Genomic DNA, 27,421 nt, shown 5'->3' with positions numbered 1-27,421 from the left:
GATCATTTTAAGCAATTAGTTACAACAGGTCAAAGTAACCTGATAATTACCAATTCTCTTTAACAGCTCATTTTAATGATATGTGAAAGTCTCAATGACATAGCAGTGCATTTACAAATAGCCTGCACCTGATAAAGTACTAAAGGTTGGTGATTTTGCAGTTGTAAAATGACACAACTTGATTAGCATACAATATACCATATATCCAGTGGATTATAGTTTTAATCCTATTGAAATTGTAAAATTAATATGTTAATTTTAATGACCTTTTACATTGTCTTTGTTTTTTTATCATGATTAGCATGAAACTTTGTTTGACAAAACATTAATTTATAAATAGCAAAATTCAATTGCTTTTCTGATAGCAACATCACAAAAAAGATAATAACTTTGTGTAACTATATAACCAATTTTTAACTGACTGTATTCAAATGATATTTTTTTACAGAAATCTTAATTGAAATATTTCATATATAAAATAAATACAATAATTATATTCATTTGCTAATTATAGTATGCTATGTCATAAATTTGTATCATAAATTTATTTGCTAATATTTTGATATGCTATATAAAAAAAAATACAACAAATTATAATGCCACTGTAGTACTTTTTACATTGTTATACTGATTGTATTCTTTTTTTTTTTTTTTTACATTTTTAAGAAATTCTAATTTGCTAACACGAAGGAAAGTATGTTTAAAAAAAGTTTTTTTTGACAAAAGCATAAAAAAACATATTCAGAATTACATCTGTAAAAAAACACATTCAAATCTACATCTGTAAAACATGCATTTTTTTGTTAAAAATATTTTAAAATGTAAATTAATGATACAATTTTCTATTTATTTATTTTCTAAACAAAAAGAGTATATTATATTTCAAACAGAACCTGTTAACCATATGTATTCAAAATATTAATTTTCCTAAAATCAATATTTGCCCCGTCCCACTAAATATGCTGCTGTGAGTTTACTGAATTTATTAGTATTTGGATTCCAAAATTATGCAATTAAAAAAGATATGTAGTATATGCCAGGTGTGAATTTTGTAAAAATTTAAAACAAATCCATTGTAAGAAGTATGACAACCAAATCATATTATAGTTGAACAAACTGTTTATGCTGCATAAAACAAAATAAAATGGCAATTTCTTATATTAAAACATGCTACAGGGCTTTATGCATCTTGTGGTGAGCCACATAACTATTGTTATGCATATTCTCAGCAGAAGCTAATCACAAGCTTGATTAGGAAGATGCAGTCATACAATGTCTGTTGCCTAATTGGAAAATCTGCTTTTTTCTAACACTTTCTTACATTCGTAGATAGAACTTCATAGCTGTGTCACGAAAAAACATAATAACATCATATATGATGCAGATGCAAAGCAAGACAGTCTTAGGTGAGAAACTTGCCCAGATAATACCATTAATATGACAATGGATGTATTATTTGATAATGAAGGGATATTTAAGATGCAAAAGCACCTAAGTAATTTTCAATACCTCTGAAATGAGTTACATAAATCTCCTAGTGTAGCAAAGTAACTTTATGCTAACTTAAATGGGCCACATAAAGACCCCTATAAATTAGCATAAAGTTACTTTAATGATTTATATACCTGGGAAAAGTTGAATTCAAATTGTAGAAATGCAAGTAAATCATTTGTCTTCTTTGTCAGAAATAAATGCAAAGTGGCTGTTGATGAAGGCAGTCTGGCTATTGACAAAGAGTAAGAATATTTAAATAGAACTTTAAACAACAGTTTTCTCCATTTAAGTTTCAATACTTGCCAGCATCATTCAACAAATTTTCAACAACAATAGTCTACAGACTAAAGAAGAGGATTTAGATTTATTTGAGCGGAATAAAGACCAAATGCAGAGAGCAATAAAGATTGCTTGCATTTTTTAACATTATTCTTGAAGTTACAGAAAGTAAGGAAGTCAGGTGAAGAGTTTGGAGTCTCAAAAGGCAGTACACAAATCCCAAGAATGAAGAAAAACTTCAAAATAAACTTAAAAGGAAAAAACCAGACAGCATTAAGATTAACTTAAAGATTTGTTAGCGAGTTATTACTGACAACTGATATGGAATCAAATGAATTTTTACTGTTACCACTGTAAATGAAATAAATGATTTGTATAGGTTTTATATGTAAGTTTGCTGAAATTTGTTTGTAAAATAAATTTAGTAAAGATATAAGAGTTAACAAATTTTAGATTATATGTTAAAAACAATGTGGATTAATTCAAAGGTATTTGTTGAATAAGTTACTTTTAAAGACAATATGATTTGTGAATGAATAAAGTAATAAAGCTCAAGAAAATCAAGAAGTCAAATAAAATATTATAATTTATTGTAATTATTTAAACATTAATCTAAACGCTACTCAATGACATCAAATACACTTACCTAGAAAACATAAGCTTCTGCTTTTATCAAAAACAATTTATAAAGAAAAGAATTCAAATGAGAGAAGAATTGAAAAAAAAACTGCAAAGCAGAACAATGGTCATACTGAAATTATTTAAAATTAGATAACTAAAAATCAATTTTATTGAAAGCTTGAAAACTTTAACTTATTCAACATTTAAAAATTTGCAGATTAAAACTTTAAAAGAAATGCAACTAAATAAATAACTTTGAGACTAACATTATAGAACAAATTATACAGTTATGATTTCCTCAATTTTGCAAATGATGAGAGAAAGGCAAGAATTTTCATACTAAGAAAAAGCTTCACATAAAAAATTATTTGCTTTGTCTTTCAAAGGAATAGAAATTACTTGAAATGATTAGATTTTTAATTAACGTAAAATTACACAAAAATGAACACAAAAGTAATGTTAGTTCTGCAAAGAGTAAGAGCTGGATTTGATACAATCAGATTAATCTTAGTACTGGAAAAACTAAAGACTTATCATTTTAATTTAAGCCTGCAATCACCTTAATTTAAATCAATATTAACAACCATCTATGAACTGATTATATTTTAAAATATCTTCAGAAATAAACTTTAGAATATTAAAATTTTCCTTTACATATTAAAACTTTTGATAATATTTTTTGTGCAATAATAATAATAATGTTAGTAAGAATAATAATAAAAATAGAAATAACAATAATATTAAAAACAAATATGATAATAATAATAACAATGATAATAATAATAACAATGATAATAATAATAATAATAATAATAATAATAATAATAATAATAATAATAATAATAATAATAATAATAATAATAATAATAATAATAATAATAATAATCATAATAATAAAAATATTAATAATAATAATAATAATAATAATAATAATAATAATAATAATAATAATATAAATAATAATAATCATGATAATAACATAAACAATAATAATAATTATCACAGTAATAATAATTATCACAATAATAATAATAATAATAATAATAATAATAACAATAATAATAATAATAATAATAATAATAATAATAATAATAATAATAATAATAATAATAACAACAATAATAATAATATTAACAATAATAATAATGTTAACAATAAAAATAATTATATCAATAATAATAACTTTAATTATAATAAAAATAATAACAGAAACAATAAAAATAACAATAATAATAATAACAATAATAATAATAATAATAATAATAATAATAATAATAATAATAATAACAATAATAATAATAATAATAATAATAATAATAATAATAATAATAATAATAATAATAATAATAACTTTTCATGCAACTCTAGAATCAAATAGATACTAGGAGAAAAACTAAAATATTCAAAAATTCAAAATGTCCAGTTATTGTTAATAAAAGCTTTATATTTTCAACTATTGAGTTTTAGGGTGGGCCGAAACCTAAAAATAAAAATGCATCCTCTCTAAATACTTAGCTCTTGATGCAACATGAAGATTTATCATAAAAAAATCATTTTGTTACCAGTTTAAGCCAACTCTCTCAAGAAAGTCTAAAACAAGTAACCAATTGACAGACTATGGATATCGAAGAATAGGATGAATTTATATGCTGTGAAATACTTTTAATTTTCCTGGTAATAAGTATGCTTTGATGAATTGAATTAATGCTTTTAATGGTTGATGAGAAAATCAAAACAATTATACAATTATAATTAAAAAAAACTTAATCCTAAAGAATAAATTTTTTATGAAAATCAGCAACTGTATTAAAATTTAGATTTAAAACTTTAAGAGATATATGAAAAAAAACTGAGATTAAATTCAATTATAAGTTTTTACATTGTGTAAAATTACACTAAAAAATGTCTTAGTTCAACGATGAGTATACTAAAAAATGTCTTAGTTCAACAATGAGTAACAGCTGCATTTTATACTAACAACTTAATTTTAGTTCAAAACAAAAATGAATTTGAAGCATATTCTTTTCTGATAGCCTAAAATTACCTTCATTTAAATCAAATTTCGGAATCATCTCAGAATCAAATACAATACTTGTAGAAAATCTAGAATATTTAAAAATTCAAAATGTCCATCTATAGGAAATAAAAGCTTTATATTTTCATCTATTGAGTATTAGGGTGGGCAAAAACCTAAAAACAAAAAATATCCCCTCTAATTACTTAGCTCTTGATGCAACATTATTTATCATAAAAAAACCATGTGGTTACAAGTTTAAGCCAACTCAATTGAGGTTATGTAAAAGACCTAAAAAAATTGTCAAATTTCTTTGGTTAAAAATCCTTAAATTCTTCATAAAGTGCTTCATATTTTTTCAATGTGCATAGGTTCTACACTAAAAGATGCAGAATGTAACACTTTTATTTAAAAAGTTATTTACAAAAAACAAATTGACTTTTTTTCCAAATATTGACTCATTTAACATCTATTTGGTTGTTTTTCAAATATATAGTTAAATAATTATCATCATTTTAACATATTTAGCAATTTCTGCAACAAAACCAGCAAATAAATCAAACAAATACATTGTGGATGAATGCTTTAAACCCTTAGAAAAATATCCATAAGGAATATTTCCCACTTTAAAGCAAAGGCTTGAAAGATTTTTTTAATTTGAAGACTATAGAAAAGACAGTGTTCAGAGAGATGTTAGTGTAGAACTATTCAATCTATGGCTAAATTATAATGCTTATCTAATATCTATCATTGGAATTAAAACAGAGCTCAGCAGTTACATTGAAAAATTTTATAAATTTGTGAACTATGTCAAATAGAAAACAGGACAAAAATATGAAACAGATGCAGCAGGTTTTATAGAAGAGGCAAATCAACTATTTGATGTGTATCAAAAAGACCACAAGAAACTAGCAGAAATCGAAAAGAAATTTCTATTAAAAATGATAGATGAAGATTTCAAGTTTCATGAGGTGAGTATAACATCAATGTTATTAGAAATTTCTTTTTTCAGATGACTTTTACCTTGATCACATCACACCAAAAAGCGCAAGGGGAATAGATGTAGCTCATGGAATATTCAAAACACTGCAGGGAACAGAGCTTCAAACAAGACTGAATTAAGCAAAGGCAGATAGAACCAATGTCAATATTAGTTATTCTTGTGGTTCCATTAGATACTTGGAAATGTTTCTGGGAGTTCCATTACTGTAGGATATTTGCATTTTGCATCTAAATGAGTTACCTTTAAGGCATAGTTTTATGAAAATTGATGGAACTACCAAAGGGCCAGATAAATTATCTGCAGCTATTGCCTCACAGATGAGTGGCAATGTGTCCAAACGGGGTGTTGTTAAGTTTAGGCCAATTCCAAATGCAAAATTTGTTATACTAGACAATAAAGTAACTGATTTTTTATCGACTGACCAGTACTATGCTTATCGCACCTGTTGGGGTGTAATCACAGGAACCATAAATGATGACCTTTTTAGAAGATGGACCTATTAACCATTCTTGTAGGCTAACATTAGCATGCATAAACTCGTAGCTTTATGTATCTATTACAAACCAATTAAAAATCTAAAACTGTTTGCCAAATTTATAGTAAAGGTTCACTTTCCTTGTTGGTTTGATATTAAGATTCATAAACATTTAACTGACGGCCCAAAAACCTATTTCATGTGATTCAAAGAATCTATAGATTACCTGATTCCAATCCTAAGAACATTTGTTATAAAGTTATAGATAATAACAGTTATTTGGTTCATGGTGAAAATATTGTGGAATGTTAGCCAACAAGGATGAAAAGATCAGAAGGAAAGCAGTTAATAAAGTTTTGCATTTGAAAGGCCTCATAGAAAGTTTTCATGACAAAGAAGATGATGAGGAATTCCACTGGGTTTGAGACTGTTTGAAGAAGATAAAATACTTGAAATTATTGAAAATTCACTTAAGTTAAGACATGAGTGTCACAGCCAAAATATTGAAAGAATATTACACTTGTTACTGAAGCTTCAGCATTTGTGGTTGGACACGATTGCAGAGCCGGAGTTATTTGAAACAAAATTAGGTCCAGGAAATTTTTAAAAAATTTTAATCAAAAAGTGATTTTAAATGTTAATAATTTTTATAAGTTTCTCTGTTTTCTATATAAATAACCACTGCACTATAATTGTAAGGATTTAATATCTTGATAGTTAATTTGAATATAGATGTAATATGTGAAAAGTATCCGCTGTCATATTTTTGCAATATTTGCCATTATTTCATCTTAAAAACAATAAAAATATTAAACAAAAAAAATATTAAGTGGGTCTGATAAAAATAATGATCACTGACTTTTTTCTTCATAAGTTTTACAAATCAAAAGCCAGGGGACACTTTTTGATTTGTTAAAAATTTTTTTTTTGGTCACCCTATTGAGTATAGTAAAAAAAGAAAAAGTACAGCAATTAAAAGTAAAATATCAACACTAATCAAAATTATTTCCAAATAAAATTTCTTTTAGTTTAACATTAACCAAATCATCACTTTTAACAAATTACTTTTTAAAATTAAACTTTCTTAACAGGAAGTCTTCACATCTGACCCCTTCCCCCCCCCCCCCTGTTTCCTGGGCTTAAAACCTAAGATTGAGAAGCCTCTAACTTTGTTCAGAAACATAGTTAAACTGCTGCTCACCAACATCTTAATGGCATACTGTTATATATTTATAGCTCTGATCTAAAGATGTGACGTCATTTCCCTACCTTTATGGTTTAACGCTTCAGCGAACCTTATTTATTTCTTGCATTTTTAACTTACGTTGTCATTATTGTATTGACCTTATACATTTGATAAATGCCTAATATTTAATATTGCATTTTGTTGCCGGCTCACAACACAGGCCCAGAAATTTAAGCTAAAATACCTGGTTTTCTAAAAATCAAGTTTAACAGTTTATAAAGACAGAGAATTTTAAAATTCCTTTTAACAAGATTTTTTTTAAATTTTTTTTTGTGAAATTTCAAATGCTTTATTTACAACTTTAAAAAAATATTATGAGTAATTCAAAAAATGTTTTAAGATTAATTTGCTTTTCAAGTTTATCATATGCAATTGGTTTATCTAATAAGGATGTTTATTAAAAATGAAAGAAAGCACATTATAAATTTTTACTTTATCTTTATTATTAAGAAAGGTCAAAATATTTAAAATTCACAAATAGCAAACTTTCATTAAAAAAAAAAAAAAAGTTCAATCAAACTAAACTTCCAATAAAAATTGACATTTAATTTTCATTAAATGTCAAATTTATAGCAAGGAACTCTATTTATTTAGCTAAACTTTTAACTGTGTCCAAAGTTAAAATACAGGAGTGTGAAACCTTAGACAGAGTCAAGGCAATGCCTTTTTCTTCCGGCTCCCTACTCCTGCTTAAAAAGTGAACTTTAATAATTGCTAAAAGACATGATTTTAATTAACACTGAGATCACGCTTTTCTGAGCATCTATCTTTTCATTAAAGCAATTCTTTTTTAATAATGCACTTGCTAAAACATCTAGTTTTGGAAACTTTTGCTGAACCACTGCTTAGAAATTTGACCGTCAAGTTAAAGTTTGTGTCAATCGAAAATTCTGATTAATATAGTCTCTACTAACTTATAGCAATGGGAAGCAATTGAGTTTGAAACCAAAATTGCGTGTTAAGTATAAAAAAAAGTAAATTTTCATTCTTTTTTTATTACTATTATTAAACTTTTCTTGCGTTGGTCCAACAGAACAAATATACTACAGCCTTTTATTAATTTTTCTCCATGTTTAATATGTACTGCTTTGAAACATTTCGAAACAGTAAAGTCAGCAGCATCTGAAAACTTGCAGGTTTGGTTCTTTTTGATTTTAAATCTGAGATTCCTACGCTAATCTGAATTATTGGGTTACCATCTGTTGATAGATTGAATGTTGCCCCTTGTATTAAATTTCTTTCTCCTTTTTAGTCTTGATAATATTTGAAGCCAACTGTTCTGCCTGTAAAGCACCAATACCAAAGGCTAAATCAGTAAGGCTTGCAACTGATTAACAACTTTACAACCTAATTTTAACTGTAAATTTATTTAATCGGTTTTGATGTGATGTTTTTTATTTAAAGAATATTTATTGTTCAAACACAATACCATTTATAACATGTTTTTGATCAACCTTAAAGTAAAAGGGCTTGAAATAATAAATTTTTATAATTCTTTTAATCCCTAGGATAACCAAGAACCTCTTGCAGTACTTTTGCCCTAGTCAAGCAGGTAAAGGTTCCTTTGACAAGTAGAGCAATTTATTGCAGAATATGCTTCTAAGTTAGGATCATATTTGTAATCAACAAAAGCATTTATTTTCTGAATGACACGTTCAGAAAGTGTAATTAACCTCTTTGATCTTCTTTGACCTTTATGTTCCAGACAGACGTAGCAAACACCGAAATATGTCGCCGTTTTCTGTAAACATTGTTATGTACTTTGTATAAAACTGTGTAGTTCCCAGAATTTTTCAGCGCATTTTGTAAACTTTTAACTTATAAGAAATAGATGAAATAGAACATTTATTTTTTGAAAATGCACTAACTTAGCACGCGATTTTGATTTCAAACTCAATTGTTTCCCATTACTATAAGTAATTTCCGAGTACTATTAAGTAAACATTTTCTTGATTCAAAGACAAAACAACCGAAGTTTTATTTTGCTTTACAAATTCGATGCTCACGGTGACCAAGGGCCAATCCTATAAAGCTGAAAAATTCATTATTTACGCAAAGAAAAACAGGATTTTTCTTACGCAAAAAAATTTCCGTAAACTGCAATCCTATGAACAAAATAACGCAGAATTTTTGAGAAAATTACGCAAAAAAATCTGTTCGCAAATTCTAAATTTTAACTACGCAAAATTTTAACCAAAGAATGTGCAAAGTGTAAAGGTTTGTGTAAAGGTTTGTGATTTTTTTTTAAACCATAGACATATTTTTGGAAACAAAAAGATTTCTCCTTGAAAAACGTAGATTATAAAATTTTTAACAATTTCAGTGAATATTGTTTTAGTAATATTTTAGACATTTTTCTAAAAATAAGCATTGTTTAACTTTAGTTAATATATACTATAATCCATTAACTTAAAGTTAAAACATTTATCAAAGTAGTAAGTTTGCACTAGAGCAAACTCACGATTGATTTCAACATAAGTTGTGAAAGACGGTAATACTGCAGTTGATGTGAAGATGATGTGAGACAGTAATACTGCAGTAAGATGTGAAAGACAGTAAAAAATTATTTTACGCAGCGGCGTAAAATAGTTTTTAGTTTTTGCTTGATTAAACTCTGCGATGGTGAAAATGAATAAAATTAATCTGAAAGTGACGTTGCGAAAAGTAAACGAAAACCACATTCGAAATATGGAAAAATTCGAAATGTATAAAAAGAAAAGAAAAGAAAAGAAAAGAAAAGCCTCATACAAAAGATAAGTAAAATTAATAGTCATTAATAGTTAAAATTTTTTTATTTTTTCATTTATATTATATATTATACGTATTATAATTATATATACAAAAATTAAATTTATTAATTAATTCTGCACTGAATAAATCGTTTATATTAAGTAAATAGTTATTCATGGTATTCTTAGTTAACATGAAAGACATAGCAATAGGCGTTTGTCACTCTACAAAACAAGAGGATGAAAGCTGTAGTATTTACCATTCATTAAAAAAGCTAATGAGCAAATTAGTCATCGACCAAAATTTCTTTGTCATCTTCATAATTTATGACATAAATGAAATTAATAAAAATTGAACATTATATAGGGGAGAGTATGCACTCGTCATCCTAAAATTCTATCCAGCCAATTTGCTGAATTTTTTCATTTCAAACTCTAAAGTAACATGATAGCAAAAACTTCATTCTTTATTATATTTTTTGTGTGGAAGTGTGTGTTTATGTAACTGCTTTTGTATGTACTTTAAAATGCATAATTTTATTTTATATTTTAGAAACATTAGTGTCACATTCAACAAAACTTGATTTGGTTGATAAGTTAATAGGGGACCATTTGAAAAGAGCTCCATATCGAATAGAATAACAAATAATTAATTTTGTATTTTTATGTTAACATTATAAATGAATACAAATTGAAAAAACTTTAAAAGTCTTAGTTTTACACCTAATTTTCTTTTTGGTTAAGGACTTTTTTTTTTGGATAACATAAGTTATTTACTTAACTTATACATAAAAAATGTTTTTTCTCAGTGGGCACAAGAATGTATTGCAAATGTTTAGTAAACGATTAATGGTCGCAACATTTATGTTTAAAAACGTTAATAAACCTTTTAATAGGAAATTTTTTCCATTTGATTTATTATTTTATATGCACACAAAAATGTCCCAAATCATATGTTTGTCCCAGATGTATAACTTTTTTTGTAAATTTGTAAGTGATGTATATATATATATATATATATGTGTGTGTGTGTGTGTCTGTGTGTGCATGTATGTATATATATATATATATATATATATATATATATATATATATATATATATATATATATATATATATATATATATATATATATATATATTACATATTTATATATATATATATATATATATATATATATATATATATATTGCATGTAATTTTATTTTTAAGATTTCATTTTAAGTATTTAAAAATGACCACCTTCAAAGAAAGACGTCATTGTAGAGACTTAATACATCTTTTTAAAATTAAATGTAGTAAAGAAACTGTTAAGTTGCACCACACTCCATTACGCACTGCATCTCGCCACGGTCATAGAAGTCAATTTGTCAAAAAGATAGTTTGATCCAATAATAACAGAATTAACTTATTCACAAATTGAGTTGTTGACAGCTGGAATTGCCTGCCAGGTGAGATAGTAAATGCTAAAAGCTTAATTGCCTTTAAGAATTAGTTGGACTTGTTCCAAAAAATCCGCCACAGTGCAGCTAAGGCGTTCTATGCAACACAATAATGTTGCATTGTGGTTAACTAACTAATTAACTAACTATTTATTCTTTTTTAAATATACTAAAAAAGTAAAATTATTATTCGCAATTATGAGTATCAAAGGTCCAGACATAGTTACAGGCAAATGAATGTAAGGTATGTTTGAGCTAAAAATATTATATAAATAAATTCCTTAATAAATGTATGAAGCTATTTCTATTTATATTTGAATGAAACAGTGCAACATGTCACAGTTATTTGCACATAAGAGAAGCAAGTCCTATTATTAAAGTGCAAAAAGTTGCTGAATATAAGTTTATCAAAGAATGTCATCTGGTTTTGTTTAGCATTTTATGTAAATAAATATTTTTTCTCAAGTTTGAAAGTATTTCCAACGTTAATAAATAATATATGAAGTTTTTTTCATCAAGTTTAAAAAACTACCCAAGAAGCATCACTTGAATTTATTGATATGAGGAACACTTTTAACAGATTTTTTTTTATTTTATTACATAATCAAATTATAACAAGGTTAAAAAAATTGTTAAATAAACTAAAAGTAAAGTCTAGAATTTACCATGAGTATAAATGTGTGTTCAAGTAACACCCTTTATTAGTGCTAGTTGGAATCCATGAAAGATTTCTATAGTATTTTTGTTTTTAGAAACACTGGTGTCACATACAACGAAGTTCAATTCGGTCGATGATCATTTGAAGAGACCTCTTGACAGAATAGCATAACAATTATTTTATTACGTTTTTGTAGGCTTTTTTATAAATGTAAGCTTTTTTTTTTGTATGCTTATATTATAAATAAACAGAAAATTAAACTTTTAGAAATTTATTAAATTATCGGGATCTAGGCTGTTGCTCCTAAATTTTCGTTTGCAAAAGATTATTTTTTAGCATAACATAAGTTATTTACTGAAATATCCTATACATAAATAAATGCATTTAGAATAATCCTTGGAAAGGTTAAAACGTTTCATTTACACAATAAATACCCATAAAAAAACGTTTTCGTGATACCTTAAAAAACGTTCAAAAAACGTTTTTAGGAAAACGTCCGGTCACCGTTTTTTATATGGACGTTCAAAAAACCATTAAAAAACGTTTTCAAAATGTTCTTGTGCCCACTGGGTTAGAAGAACAATTATTAATTTATTGTAATTTGATTCTAGCGAAATCTGAGGCTGAAAATTTCTGATTTTCCGTGTAACAAAAGTTTGTTTTCCAACTATACCCTCACCAAATGTCACGAGATATTATTCTAATAAGATAATATATGAAAGGAAGATAAATCGAGAAGGTTCCTAGATTTAAATAAACGCTTTTTCAGAAAACGTTACTAACAAAGATTATTCGAAGTAAAAATTTTATTGGAGATTTTCAAACATTTTTGGCAGAGATAGAAGAGCACAAAATTCACTTACAAGAATTTTGCTTATTCAATAATTTTGCAAATTGTGAAAAGTCATTGGAATGAAAATCACAACTCTTTTAAAGGTAAATGTTTTTAAAGGTAATTGTGTGGATAAAAAATACATTTTGTTTGCGCATGTAGATCCATAAAATGGTGAGGTCAGTTGCATCATTTGCATGAAGCATTTTATTTTAAAAAATATTTTGATAGATTTCGAAAAAAATATTGTTTCTTGCCATGTTTAAAAAAAGGAGAAGCAGTCAGTTGAACGAAAAAGTAAGGAGGGTGACGTAATTTAACATGTTTAACATATATTCTTTTGCCTATATAAACATTAGTTCAGGATTGTGTCACGAAAAAGAACCTTAGAACCTTAGTTGCTTCCTATATTCTAAATAAAGCCATATTCAGCTTCTTATTTTCGTAAAAAAGTTCTTACTTAGAGAAATAAGTTAGAATGTAGGAAACAACTCCTGACCTGCAATAGACTTTGACATATATTATGGGTTATTTCAATACTTATTGATACAATACCAAAAGAATGCTCTCCTGTTACAACCGCTCTAGATTTTTCGCTTTAAAATTTAACTGTTCTAGATGACGAGAATTGGAAGCAGAAAAGAAACACAAAAGAAAACATACACGGAGGAGAGCGCGCTCGCCTACACAATTCATCGTTGAATGTAACTTAATGATAAAAGGTGTATTCAATGTAAAACCGAGAAATTGATTAAGTTTCCTACAAGTCTCGAGAAGAAAAAAAATGGAATTAGATTGTAATAATAAAATAAATTAACTAGGAAAATAGTTTAGAAAAAAAAATTTTTAAATACTTTTACGTACCTCTTTTTCCAATAAGTTTCTGAATTGCTTTTAATATCTCATTCAATTTTTTTTCCTTATTTTCATATAGTTCATAATATATCTTCCCTGAAATGATGATAGCTAGTTTGGAAGAAAGAGGAGGCTTATAATTCTCAACATATATAGGTATGATTATTTTCTTGCAGTGATCTGCATGCGTGTATTCTTTTTCACAGTTAGGTGAATTCTTGTATTCTTCTGAAATAAGTAACAATATAATTTTGGAGTTTGCAACACCTTTTGCCATTTCACTATTTAAATCACCAGCCATATTCTTTTGATCGATCCAAACCTTATAACGGTTTTCGGTCAAAACTTTGTATAAATCATTTGCGTATTCTTTTCCCGTGTTCCAATTATATGAAATCATCACGTCCCATTCTTCGTTTTCTGCAGTCATTTTGAGTCTTCTGGAAAAATATAAGAAAACAGTTATATTTCAATTAAACATCTCTAAATAAAAGTTTTAAACCCTAATGAAAATATGTGCAGTCTTAACACGTTATTTACAAAGCGTTGTTGACTTAAATTAACGTGAAGTCAAAAAGAAAAGAAAGTTTAACTTAACAAAGCAACAAGAAAAATAATTTCACAAACTTTTTTTTTTCAGTTCAACATTCATGTGCTGCAGAAGAAAAAAGAATCGGTCGTGCAATATAAAAGTTCTCTTGAATTAAGTATTCCCTTTTAAATATTCAAAGTTCCTGTTTTAAAATTTTCTGAAATTTTTTGTATATTATAAAACATGCAATCGAGGTATAAGTAGCATTGACGAACTTAAAACTTTTGATAATAATCCGATATGATGCGATTATAAAGTTTTCGAGATAAAACTGATTAAACCATTTTTTTTTATCTATTTGTTTTTTTAACACTTGTATATATTAGTTGGTACAAAGTACGAAGCTGCACAAAAACGACATTCCCTCTCAATATTGTAACACTTTCCCATTCCCTCTCGCAATTAAAATGAAACTCCGTTTCTCTTTCATTACTATTCCCATATTGTCGTAATAAAATTTGGTTTTGGAAAATTGTTTTCAACTGCCATGCATGCGACTTAATAGTAAAGAACTTTCCTTAACCTCATTTTTAATTAAAATTGTGGAATAAAAAAATGTCGTTTTCCCGCTCCTATTTTTAGATTTCAAGTGAATTACTTCCCACTCCCATTTTCATGGAATGAATTGGATTTCCACGACTGATTTTGACTAGAAACTCTATTGTTTAAAAAGTCTTTGATTTTGCTTACGTGCAATTTTTTGTGAACCATTACACGTTTTATACAAATATGTTTCAAATATGTTAATGATGCAAGTTTGAAATAAGATAACTTGTTTTGGTGCGCTCTCGTTTTAATCTGGTAACAAACTTCATATGGGTCATAAAAAAAAAACTACTCATGAAACACTAAAAAATGTAGGGAAAATTAAAAAACTTTTTCAGAAAAGGTTTGGATCCTAGTATATTTCCATTACCGTGACTAATGAAAAATTCGAAACATGTTTTTAGTATTGAATTCGAATTTTTTCCCAAAACCCATCACTTTGGAAATCGATGGAGTTTAAAAACAAATATTTCAAGTTGAGCTTTTGTCCTTTTTTGTAAAGAAATCTCTTTTTTTGTAGAATCAGCAAAGAATGATACAACATAATTTTTTTGAAACTTTTAAAATAAAACTTCAGTTTCTGCTTACATTTAAAGCAAACTGTTATAATTTTATTGAAAACGAAACGTCGAAAATCTGAAGAAATGCGTTTCACATTCAGTTAGTCCGAGTTAGCATTTGCAATTCAGAGGAATTTCCGGGCTTCGGGCAAATAACTTTTTTTTTTTTATCATCTTATGACAAACTTTTGTTTTGTATCTGAAATATTGAATATTGTAATTAATGTCAAATTTCGGTTCAACGAATAAAAAAGTATTATACATAAAGTTTTATTCTACTAAACTTTCGACTTTCAACCGCTGCGCGACAACAACAGCATTGAAATAGAAAATCATTAAATTTAAAATAAAAATGAAAAGTGAAGTTTTTATATTTGATGACTTCCGTTATGTGAAAGGGAATGTTTCTAATGACTTCAATTCATTCACGCTTTTTAAACAGATTTGTTTCTTTTGGATTTATGTAGATATAAAGGTAAAAACGATAATAATAATGATAATAATAATAATAATAGTAATAATAATAATAATAATAATAATAATAATAATAATAATAATAATAATAATAATAATAATAATAATAATAATAATAATAATAATAATAATAATAATAATAATAATAATAATAATAATAATAATAACAATAATAATAATAATAATAATAACAATAATAACAATAATAATAATAATAATAATAATAATAATAATAATAATAATAATAATAATAATAATAATAATAATAATAATAATAATAATAATAATAATAATAATAACAACAATAATAATAATAACAACAATAATAATAATAATAATAATAATAATAATAATAATAATAATAATAATAATAATAATAATAATAATAATAATAATAATAATAATAATAACATAAAAGAAAGAAATTCCAGGTGTAAATAAAAATACCTGAGATAACTGACACTATAACCAATTAATTTACTAGTTTATTATCATACTCATATTAATTCAAATAAGTAAATCTTTTGAAACTGATTCCTTCTAAATATTTCATTACACTTATTATTATTATTACTATTACATTTTTTCACTTACAGTAAAAACTCTAAGCAAACTTTCGTTATTTTCGCGAACTTTATTAATTTTAAATGAGTCTGTTTTTAATTGAAAAAAATTACATGTCCCTTATACTTATCTTAAACTAGGAAATGCGCAATTTATTTTTAAAATGACATTTGATAAAACTAGATGCCTACCTTCTCGATAATTAACTATGCTCAAGGAAAAAACGTAAACAGCTTGAAGTGATCTTGTACTGTACTAACCAAAATTTTTGTTCAGATTTTTTGTATTGAAAAGTCACTCCCAAAACTCCTGCATTAGTGTGACAGCTTGAATGACAGCTCAATGTTCGCACTGTTGTTTATATGAAACGAAACAGCGCTTTTATTGTGCCCATGCTACAAAAAAATAGAAGTCAAAACCAAACATTACATAATTTGTTAAAGGATTGTAATTGTTTCTGTTTATTTCATAAAAAAATCTCGAATTTTAAATGTGCGCGAATAAAGAATAACTGAAAATGCAGCTTTTTGATGCTAAATTAAAAAAGTAAAGACAGAATAACAGAAAATGAAATTTAGAATGTTGAAAATTTTCTTTTATACTGAAGTTTAAAAGCTGCTCCAGGTGTAAATCTAATATATGAATTGAATATAAATATATAAATAAACATTTATGAAAGCAGTGGTGTTTAACTGCCTGTTATTAGCATTTTTTTGAATGTACTTAATGGAACGTCATGATTTTCTTCACATTTTCGAGGTTTATCCCAGATTTGTCCCAGATTTGTCCCAGATTTGTCTCAGTCGATTCTTATGATGTAATTCTTATATATTCTTCATCATTTATATTTTATTTGATTTTTATCATTTAATAAACATATATCATCTAGTTGACAATAACTGCAATACCTTTTTCTTTCCTGTAATTATGGCATATATATTGAAAATAAATAGACAAAAATTAGGAATTTTAAAATGATTGTTATCATGTTTATATTATCACATGCACACAAATTTCTTTTGTTTCTGGTCCATTCTGTTCCAATTTTGGGTAATGTTCATCATTTTGAGTTTGTGATCAGATCAATTTTTGATAAAGACTTTTAAAGTTGCTGTAAAACTTGTAATAGTCAATGCATCCAAATTTTAATTGTGACAAGTTCGTAAATTGACCAAGTGATGATCTAATTTGTCTTGAGATGACCAAGAGATGATCAAATTTGTATTGACTGCTTTTTTACTGTGAACCTTTCTTAGTACTTAACTTTTTATATATTTTTTCTTTTGAGATGTGGTTATGGCATATGCTGATAAATATATGAATAAATATACATAAAGTATGATAAATATATATATAAACATATTGCTGATAAATATTCAAGTTTGAAAAGTTTAATGATTAAAATAGGCTGGTAGTTTTTGGTTTAAGATTTGTGGAATAAGATTATGTAGTTATTGTAAAATGTTCAAAGGACTGCCAACAAGGAAGTAAACAAACGTTATAGTCTTAAGACATTTATAAACTTGAAAAACTTGAAAGAACTAAAAAACCTTGAGCAGAGTTAAACTTTAAAATGTTCTTCTGAATTTGTCAAAAAATTGTCAATGACGTCAATTTTCCTTCTCAAAATATGTTAAAAGCTACTATATAAAATCTTTTTTTTCTTTTTTAAAGTTTAATAGGAATTAATAAAAATGAAGTAAAAAAACTTTTTCGAAAATATTGTAAAACAAACATTCTTTAGCAAAGTACTTACTGCTCGACAATACTTTAAAACCAATATGGTGCTTTTCCCTAATTTCTTCTCCTACAAGTAGTATTTTCCTAACAAATAATTATTAGGGTGCAATTAATTATTAGGGTGCAATTAAATATTAGGGTGCAATTAATTATTAAAGTGCAATTAATTATTAAGGTGCAATTAATTAATAGGGTGCAATTAATTATTAGGGTGCAATTAATTATTAAGGTGCAATTAATTATTAGGGTGCAATTAATTATTAAAGTGCAATTAATTATTAGGGTGCAATTAATTATTAGGGTGCATTTAATTATTAAGGTGCAATTAATTATTAGGGTGCAATTAATTATTAGGGTGCAATTAATTATTAGGGTGCAATTAATTATTAGGGTGCTAGTAGATCAAATGGACAGAATTAAGATTAAAAGTAGCATGTAAGTTTTTATGCATATATTTATTTTATTGCGAGGAAAATGTGAATTTTTATGAGGCGTAAATATTCATTTTAAATTATAAAGTAACAGTATTGGGTTGTTCAATAAATTCATGCCGTTCTTTTATTTATATAAAAAAATTTGTTAAAAAAATTGGCTTGCAACTGGGCTATTGTAACATTTTTTAGTCATTCTTTTGTCCTTTCATAGTTTTTGGAGCCCTGATATTTCTGATCATTAAATCTTTCTTTTATAGATTCAGATTTATGGAACTCCAAGTTGACAAAAACCAACATCTTCGTCACCTTCTTCTTTTCAAGAAAGATCCCAGGGCTTCATAGGTGGAAAAACAGCTCGCAAATGGTTCAGTGGTTTGAGCTAAAAGATTCTCCTTGGTCTGGGCGCCCTGTGAAATTTGATGAAGTGAGTTCAGAAGCCCTTCTCTACGAAGAAAACTACCAAACAATTCAAAAACTGGCTAAATAAATTGACTTTTCAATTTATCCAGAGACGGTCTCAATCATTGATTCTATAGTAAAAGTCTAGAAGCATGGTGGTTGAGTCCAGCACCAACTGAGCCAACTGCAACAAAAATCAGATGCTGTTGCTGCTTCTCTGCTTGCTAGGCATCACTTGGTAACCTAACAACATCGGCCATTTCTCTACCATATTAATACTAAATATTTCAGTTTGAAATGATTGAAAAAAGCTACTTCACCTATATTTTGTTTGTAGTTTTCTTGAATTGAATGTTTTTACGGCATAAACTTATTAAATAATCCAATAAAAAAAATCTCATTTTTGCGTTAAAAAATAAAAAAACAACTGAAACAATAAAAGTATCAACCAATGTGTATTTGATTACGTCAGCACCGATTTGAAATGAAATTGTGTAGATGTATGTTTAACTGATCTTCAGAAATTTCAACTGTACAATCCTCATGTTTACATTAACGTCGCAGTTTAAGTTTTTTCAGAGATTAATTCAGTTTTTAAAATTTAAAATGTATATTACAAAGGGCCGCATAAGAGAATAGCTCCTGGAGCACACTGCAAAAAATTACTACTTTTTGATTATGAAATTTCTGAAAAACTCAAGGAAATGACAAAACAGCAGGTCAATCAAATTCATTTACTATTTTACTTCAATTTTGGTCTTGATGGCTGTGGATCTCTCAATACATTCATGCAGAAGGATGAAAGAGGCAAAGTACCAGAAAGAAGTACTGTGTTAGCCAGCCAAATGTTCCCTTTAAGCATTGTAGTATTTGATAATAAAGACTGCATTATCTACAACAACAACAACTGTCCAAACAATGCCAATTCATACAGGCCTTTTAGACTTTGTTATGAAAAAGAATCTAAAGAAACAATTAGAACTAAGATTGCAAGACTATTGAATGAGGAAACCAACTTGAAAGATATAAAACTCATGCTAGAGCAAAGGTCATGGTAAAATTCAATGGTGTGTTTACTATGATTAATGAAAAAGTGCTAAACGAATTAACAAACAATCCAGCTTCAACATCTTGTCCTATCTATAATTAGACCTAGAGACAAGTTTCAGATCAAAATGGATATTGCACACCTAAGCCTGGAACATTGGAGTTTGGAGCAAGCATACTCCACTTTGGAATTTGAGCTTTTGAAGCAACTTCCCATATAGGTTATAGGCAAGATGTTAAGAAATCTTTTGTTTGACTCAGTCAATAAGAAAAAGAAATGATTGACTCCAGAGAAAAACAAGTTAAAGCTCTATTTCGAGAAAAATTGGGTTTAATTATGGATCAGAGAAGAGACGGTGGAGCTAGAAACACTACAATTGGAAATGTTGCTTGAGTGGCCTTTAGAATGCCAAAATAACTGCATAAATTTGTAGTTTTCCTGTGAAAATGGTGAAAAACATTGGAATCATATGGGGAGTTTTGTCTTGTGGCTTTGCAGTTGATGCTAAAAAGTTTGAAAATTTCTGAAAAAACAATTGGTATTTCATGGTTTTCTATCTCTCCAACACTGCACAAAATTTTATTCCATGGGAAAGAAATAATTCAAAATTGTGTTCTACCAATTGGATTTACAAATGAGGAAACAGATTAATCAAACAAAAAGCACTTCGTAATTTTCGATTTATCATCCAAGAAAAACTTCTTGGTATAAAGGAATGTCAGACATGTTTCATAGATTGATGGAAGTAAGTCTTATGAAAAGCACAAAAACAAGGCTAAAAAAGGAAAGTCATTGTCACCTGAAATCGCACATTTTGTACAAACACCTGTACTTAACCTTTTCGAAAGTGTGCTTGAGAGTGATTACGAAGAGTGACCTACTCATTCTTATGAACTTATTGCTTTCTTAAATAATTATTTTTGTCAGTGCTTTTATGTGGTTATTTTTTTACTGCCTATTAAATTTTCCATTGATATATGATTCATATGTTAAATTCATTTTCTAACATTTTTGTAAAGGTTTTTAATCGTAAAATAAATGTCAATTTCTTTGAAAAGGTTCAACTACCATCTTTTCTACAGGAATTTACTAGTTAACATTCTTAGAATACTTTGAAAACCTTAATTATAAGTAATTTTCTATTTTTATTATTGGTTTTTAAAGTAAAATTAGGAAGTGCGCGGTTTTTTTTTACATTTAGAACATTGTGTCCTTCGGGTAATGATGTCATTGAGAGAAACCATTGACAAGAGAGTCAAACCATTGTCAAAATTGCTTTTCTTAAAGAATGATTTAGTTAAGAATGCTTCAGGAAAAAAATCCAAAATCAAAAAATGCGATTACATTAGTCAAAGCGGTTTTATCAAAAAATAATTACCAACGGAGTTATCGCCTCATATTATAAAGCTATGGAGTTACAGAACCTTTGTTCTGAATAAACAAAACAACACTGGCAATGCCATTAGTACTAATTTTTTAAACAAATTTGAAATCAATTGCTTCTTAAATTTTCATTATATTTCATTGTTCTTTCCAGGTTTTTCAAGTCTAAAGAGTTAAACTTGTAAAGAGCGATAAAAAATATTAAATTCGAGAAGCAATTTTTAAATTAATTATATTCTTTTTGTTTTTTTTGCAGGATGCAAAAAAGAAATATTGAAAATATATTAAACTTTTTTTGTAAACAAAAATAAGTTATTAATATGTTTAATAATATATTAATATGTATAATAAATTGAAAGATAAATAAAATTACGATATTTTGCTTTAATGTTGTTTTTTAATTTTTTGCTTTAATTGGTTTTACGTCACACTTTGTGCTGAAATTAATTCTGCTGAACATTTCTTTTCTGCATCTCTTGATGGAAGTTTTTTTAACAAAGAGCGCCTATGAATCCATCGTACACCTGTGCTTGCTCATCAAAATAAATACTGGGTCATTGCTGTCAATTGCTTTACGTGTTGAGCAGCGTGCTTGTTTCTCTCTAAAACCTGTAAATAAAAACAAAATAATGACATTAAATAGTGGCACATTAATAGTGTTGTAATTAGCTCAACTCTTAAAATTGTAAAGACAAAAAAATCAGTAAATAATAATATTAAACTTAAAAATAGTAGAGAGTAAAAACAAAAAAAAAGCAGTTGCTTCTGAAAAATTGTTCATTCTTCGTTTTTCAAAGTTTAAAAACTTAGATCATTTAATGAATACCGATCTAATTTTTGGAAAAACCAAAAAAAGATAAAGATTTTAGAAGACGTAGTTCTAGGAAGAGATCAGTTAGAGGGGGTCATAACGGTATTAGGTTAGCTCTGATTACCGCAATTTTTGCAAGTCATCCTCATTCAACATCATTATTGAAATTCTAAAAATTAGAGAACGCCCCATGCCTCTCTGAGACCAATTTTGAACAACAAAAATTTCTTTCTCTAAAGGTCATTTTAGTTGCAATGGAAACGGTAAGTGTTAGTTGATTAAGTTATATGAAAAATGAAATCAGTCAATGTAAATGATTAAGGTTATAAAACAACCACAAATTTTTGGAAACAAATTATTTTTAATAAAGTTCAAGTATTTTTTTACAAATAAGTTATTTTAGTTGTCAACGTAACTAAAATAACTTATTTGTAACGCCACCAAACTTTAAAAACGGCATACGTTGGAACGTATGTCGTTTTCAAAGTTTGGTGGCGCTTCAAGCAATAGAAATATGAAAAACAAGTCAGCCAGTCAGAAGCTTGGCCAAAAGCATCAAAAGAGCGCGCAACTTTGAAACACGTGTGAGATTTTTTTTTTAAATCGAGAAACATTTGCTTTATGATAAAAAATTTAAAACTCTTATCCTATCTCCACAACATCTCTTTCAACTATATTTTGCAACCTTATTACAAAAAAAAATTTCTCTTTTCTTTTAAGGGTAATAGAAATTGCAACCAAACTTTAATTTTCGTAGATTTTTAAATATTGCTCCCGCGTATTGGACACATTTGATACAAGTTTATGTATTAACTGCGAAGTGTAAAATCCAAAACAATGCGTTGAAATGAATGATTAAAAATATTCTTTGAGACATGAAAAACAGAAATTGTCCCGCTGCGACTACAAAAGATCAATAAATATCAAAAGTTCCTTTTAGCACTTTACGGCTCTAATATTTTTTCTGAAAAACTGGAAGACTGGAAAATCTGAGTAAATTTGGCTTTCCTGTAAACCCTAGAAAATTGAAATTTTAAAGTTCAACATTCTATTTGTAGAACGTAATTTTTATTTCATTGAATCAGAAACCAGGTATTCTTGCTTATGTTTGTGAGTATGCAAATCAGTAGCAATATAATTGTTCTCCTAAATTAACTTAAGCTGTCTTCCTTCATTAGTTGTAAACCTAGGAAATAGGGTAGGGGTGGTGGTAGTGGTGGTGGTGAAAGACAGCATAATGACTGAAAAATCTGAGTAAATGGCATTCCTGCAAACCCTAAAAAATAAAAAAAAAAAAAACAAGTTGATTTAGGATTCAACATAACTAATGTAATGTAAAAGAATCTTAAAGGAATCATTAGCGAGTGAAATAAGTAATGTAAACAAAACAGATAAACAATTTAAAAATGACATCTCTATATCTTTTGTATGATGGGTTGATGAATAATTAGCGAGCAAGAAAAATAAATTTTGGTGTTGGAAAAGATTTTCATGGAATTAATTTAAGTAATTTTTTTCTCATTCAAAAAAAAAAAAAAAGGAAGCAACAGTTATTTAATGTAAACATAATGTAAGAGGTGAAAAACAAATTTAAAAAGAAATGATAGCTCAAAATCATTTACATTTTACAAACTACATAAAACTTTACTTTGAATAAAGTAAAAAATTATGATAATAAATTAACTATTAATTATTGGCTTCCTTTCTTTTTTTTTTTATTGCAAATAGTTTTATTCTCTATAAAATTTCATAATTATCTTTTGAATAATTATATTCTTTAAACAATAAAAATTTCAAAACAACATATTTAATTTATTAAGTTATAAACAAATAAAATTATTGTATATTACTTTAAAGTTGTAACAGCTTCCATTTTGACTATTTATTTACTAGTAAAGAATAGTATTTCTCTGTTGCTTGGTTCATATTTAATTTCAGTAATGATAAGTTTATAATTCTTTTAAAGTTGATTTTGAAAAATTTCTACAAGAATTTTTTCAGCAACATGATAGACAATTACTACAGCAAATTTTTTTTGAAAAAATAGTTCAATTTTTTTCATAGAATTAAAGAATATTTAACTGTTATATTTTTCTTTTTTATTATTTAAATTGTTTTCTTTGTTTATTATTATATCTATGATTATAATACAAATAAGAGATTTAATTATTCAAGTTTATAATTTTACTAAAGATTGGTTTTTCATTGATTTAAATGCTTATCATTTTACTTAATCCCAGTCCTCAACCTTTTCGTCAATCTTTTAGAGTTTTATATATTTAACGTTTAATGCTGTGGCAGATTTTTGTTAAGGATATATTAAGTTTTTTTAACAATTATATTTCCATTATTTTGGTTTACTGGTTGCAGTAGAATTTATTGTAGAATTAAATGTCTTAGGAATGCCGTAATATAGTTTATTATTGGTAAGCTTGTAAATTATATTAATAATAAGAAAATATATGGTACTTTTTAAAGGTTGGGGGGACATATTTTATTGAAAAAACTCAAAGGTTAAAGAAATTTGGTTGCAAAAAATTTTAAAATTGGAACAGAAAAAACTTTTTGTTTTACACTTACAAAATCTGGATTAAAAGGGACGAGTAAACGCCAATCTGTATTTTTTTAAGTATGTTTTCTCTGTAATATTTTTGAATAGAATTTTAAATTCAGTTTTCTTGTATTATTAACTCGTGGACATCTCTTTTGGTGTTTTATTGTCTGTGTGAGTTTGAAATTCTTGTTTATTTGAAAGGAGTTGGTTTAAAAAAAAAATGGTAGAACTTTCTGTATCAAAGTTTTTTGATTACAACGATTTTTTGTGATTTTGATTTTTCGATATTTGGTTGGAATTCAATGCAGGTTGCCATAATTAAGTAATTCTAAAAAGGTTGAGAACGTTTTATTTCTTTTATTTTGTATAAAATATATATATATTTTTATAGTTTCTTGCCTTCCAAAAAAAATTAAAGTAAAAAAATCAGTTAAAGGATTAAATAATAAAACCATTATTATTTCCATGGCAAGTTTTATTTTATAACGTTGTAAAAACAAATTTATATTACTTTGTTATTTGATTTCTTATCATTATATTGTATAACTAATTTTCTTATAAATTAAATTTTATATACTAAAAAAAAAAAAAGTATTTTGACTCAGTTACATGCACCTGACATAAAGTCTGAAAATAAGTAATAAGTTTATAAAGCCAGCTTTTCTAGTTCCTCTCCTAAGGACTTTATAGTTCTCTGTCTCATGACCTGACCTCTGGTATCTTCCTTAAGGTATTTCTTTTCACTTAATACATTATTTTGACATAAAAAGACAAATTTAATGCAAATAAGTAATAAAGTTAATATTAAGTTAATATCTTTCTTCTTCAGATGAAGATCAAAAAATGATCATAGAAGGGTTCTATGAAGTGCAGGCGTCGATAACTTAGGATTTGAAAAGATCAATCCATGAACGATTGATCTTTTCATGTCTTAAGTAATCGATGGACGATTATGATACGCGATGGAAAAACTGCTCATGAAGCCTCACGTTAGAAATATTTCACGGAAAATTCTTGTCATCAGGGAAGGATTCAAGTTGGAAGAACTAATTGTTCATAAAAATGTTATGAACAATTAGTTCATCTTAAGTAACCTATTGCAGATCAATGGATGGAGTCCTAATCATATGATTGAAGATATGTTGATAAACATCAGGAATACCTTTGTATCAAAGAACGAGTTCGAACAGTTTGCTTCCTTTCTATGTTTTTACTCGCTGAACAATTACGTTATTACCTCAATGATGACAAGAACTTTATTGACGTTATCTGAGAATAGCTTCGTGGTTGGAGCTTCAATAGGATGTGTATCATCACAACTTCTTGAAGTTCGAAACACGATCTTTAAAACACAGAAAAAATGAAACACGAAAATATTTTGAATGACGCAAGTTTCAAAATTTAATTAAACAGACAACGGAAAATAACGTCACAACAAAAATGTCACTTAAAAAATATAAAAGAAAAAAAAAAGCTTTAGTGAGTGGAATCAAAGTAAACAAAGTCAGGAATAAGAAACAAAATGCGCTTTTTTTTGCTGCAAACCATGAAAAATTTAAGCCATTTAACCATAGAAAAACATGAAAAATTTAAACCATTTAACCATAGAAAAACATGAAAAAGTTAAGAGATTAAAAATTAGTCAAAAATGATCCGTTTTGACAGAAAATATAAGATTAAAATGGGGGTGTTTAAAAAAAAAAAGAGGGGGGGGGGGGGCTCATTGTTTATTATATGTAAAATAACAATTAAAGCAATGTTGAAATTACAGTTTACGTTTTTGTGCACATGACATATTTTGTACATCATAAATTTTCACCCTAAATTTTACAACCCTTGTTGTATATTTGAGATTGTTCGATTTATTTAAGGATTTTTTGAAAATTTAATATTGTGAATTCCTTTAAGGATTATTTTTTTTTTACAATAACTTTTATGTTTTTCGTTTTTAGAATAAACATAATAAAATAAAATACCAATTCTCAGCTAAGTATAAATTTTATATTTAGTTTGTTTAATAGTAGTGAATAAGTATAAAAACAAGCTTCAAACTTAAATGTATAAAAACTGAACTGAAATTTTATGATGAAATTTTACATTTTTTTCCTAAGCTCGCACTTAAGTCTTTTCTAACTTGGTTATTTTAAATTCATTTTCTCCAGGAAATAGGATTTGTCAAATCTATCAAACAAACTTGTATGTTTGTGATGTTAGTGTGCCACAAGGTCTCCTTGAGTCACGCCGTAGAACTTTGAAAATAATGGACCCTTCATTTCTTTTTTTTCAAGGTGGTTTTGTACTTTTGTTTCAACTTCTGAGTCATGGTATTCTAAAACAGGTTTTACTAGTTCTCTTTTATAAGTCTTTGTCTTAGAATGTCTACAGAACTTTCGAGAACTGACTCGCTCTTTCCTTCGTTTGAATGTTATATGCTTGAGTCGGGTAAAACTTAAAGATAATGTTTATAATTCTCTCATTTTCCCTCCTCACACAACGTAGCTATGAGTGGATGAGAGATTGGCCTGAAATTGAGAGTACGCTTAAAGAATGTGCCAACTCGTCTGATCGGGAAGATGCCTTCAAAGGCAATAAGGGCCTAGGTTGTTATATGCTGAGAACACTTTGGCCAGCATATAGTGTCCTGTTCAGTTTGAGTTTTTTTTTTACC

At 26.9% G+C, this 27,421-nt stretch overlaps 2 protein-coding genes across 2 annotated transcripts in view; both read right to left on the bottom strand.

The window, feature by feature from the left end:
* LOC149893778 (NACHT, LRR and PYD domains-containing protein 3-like) overlaps positions 1-18,210 on the bottom strand; it is a 51,524-nt gene extending 33,314 nt beyond the window's left edge. The window contains exons 1-3 of the mRNA XM_090076366.1: positions 18,141-18,210; positions 16,576-16,779; positions 13,658-14,088 (exon numbers count right to left, since the gene is read on the bottom strand). Of these exons, the coding sequence (XP_089932492.1) occupies positions 13,658-14,078 (421 nt within the window). The 5' untranslated portion in view covers positions 14,079-14,088; positions 16,576-16,779; positions 18,141-18,210. The remainder of the gene's footprint in view (positions 1-13,657; positions 14,089-16,575; positions 16,780-18,140) is intronic.
* Positions 1-27,421, bottom strand: part of LOC149893772 (LIM zinc-binding domain-containing Nebulette-like) — a 320,034-nt gene that overhangs the window by 180,524 nt on the left and 112,089 nt on the right. The gene's annotated exons all lie outside the window — the stretch shown is intronic.

The sequence above is a fragment of the Hydra viridissima genome, unplaced genomic scaffold, assembly GCF_058129835.1.
Source record: "Hydra viridissima isolate aposymbiotic clone 2 unplaced genomic scaffold, HvirCarnegie_v1 scaffold_1, whole genome shotgun sequence".
Classification (NCBI taxonomy): Eukaryota; Metazoa; Cnidaria; class Hydrozoa; order Anthoathecata; family Hydridae; genus Hydra; species Hydra viridissima.
The sequence above is the reverse complement of the archived record's forward strand: the minus strand, read 5'-3'. Positions and strand labels throughout refer to the sequence as shown.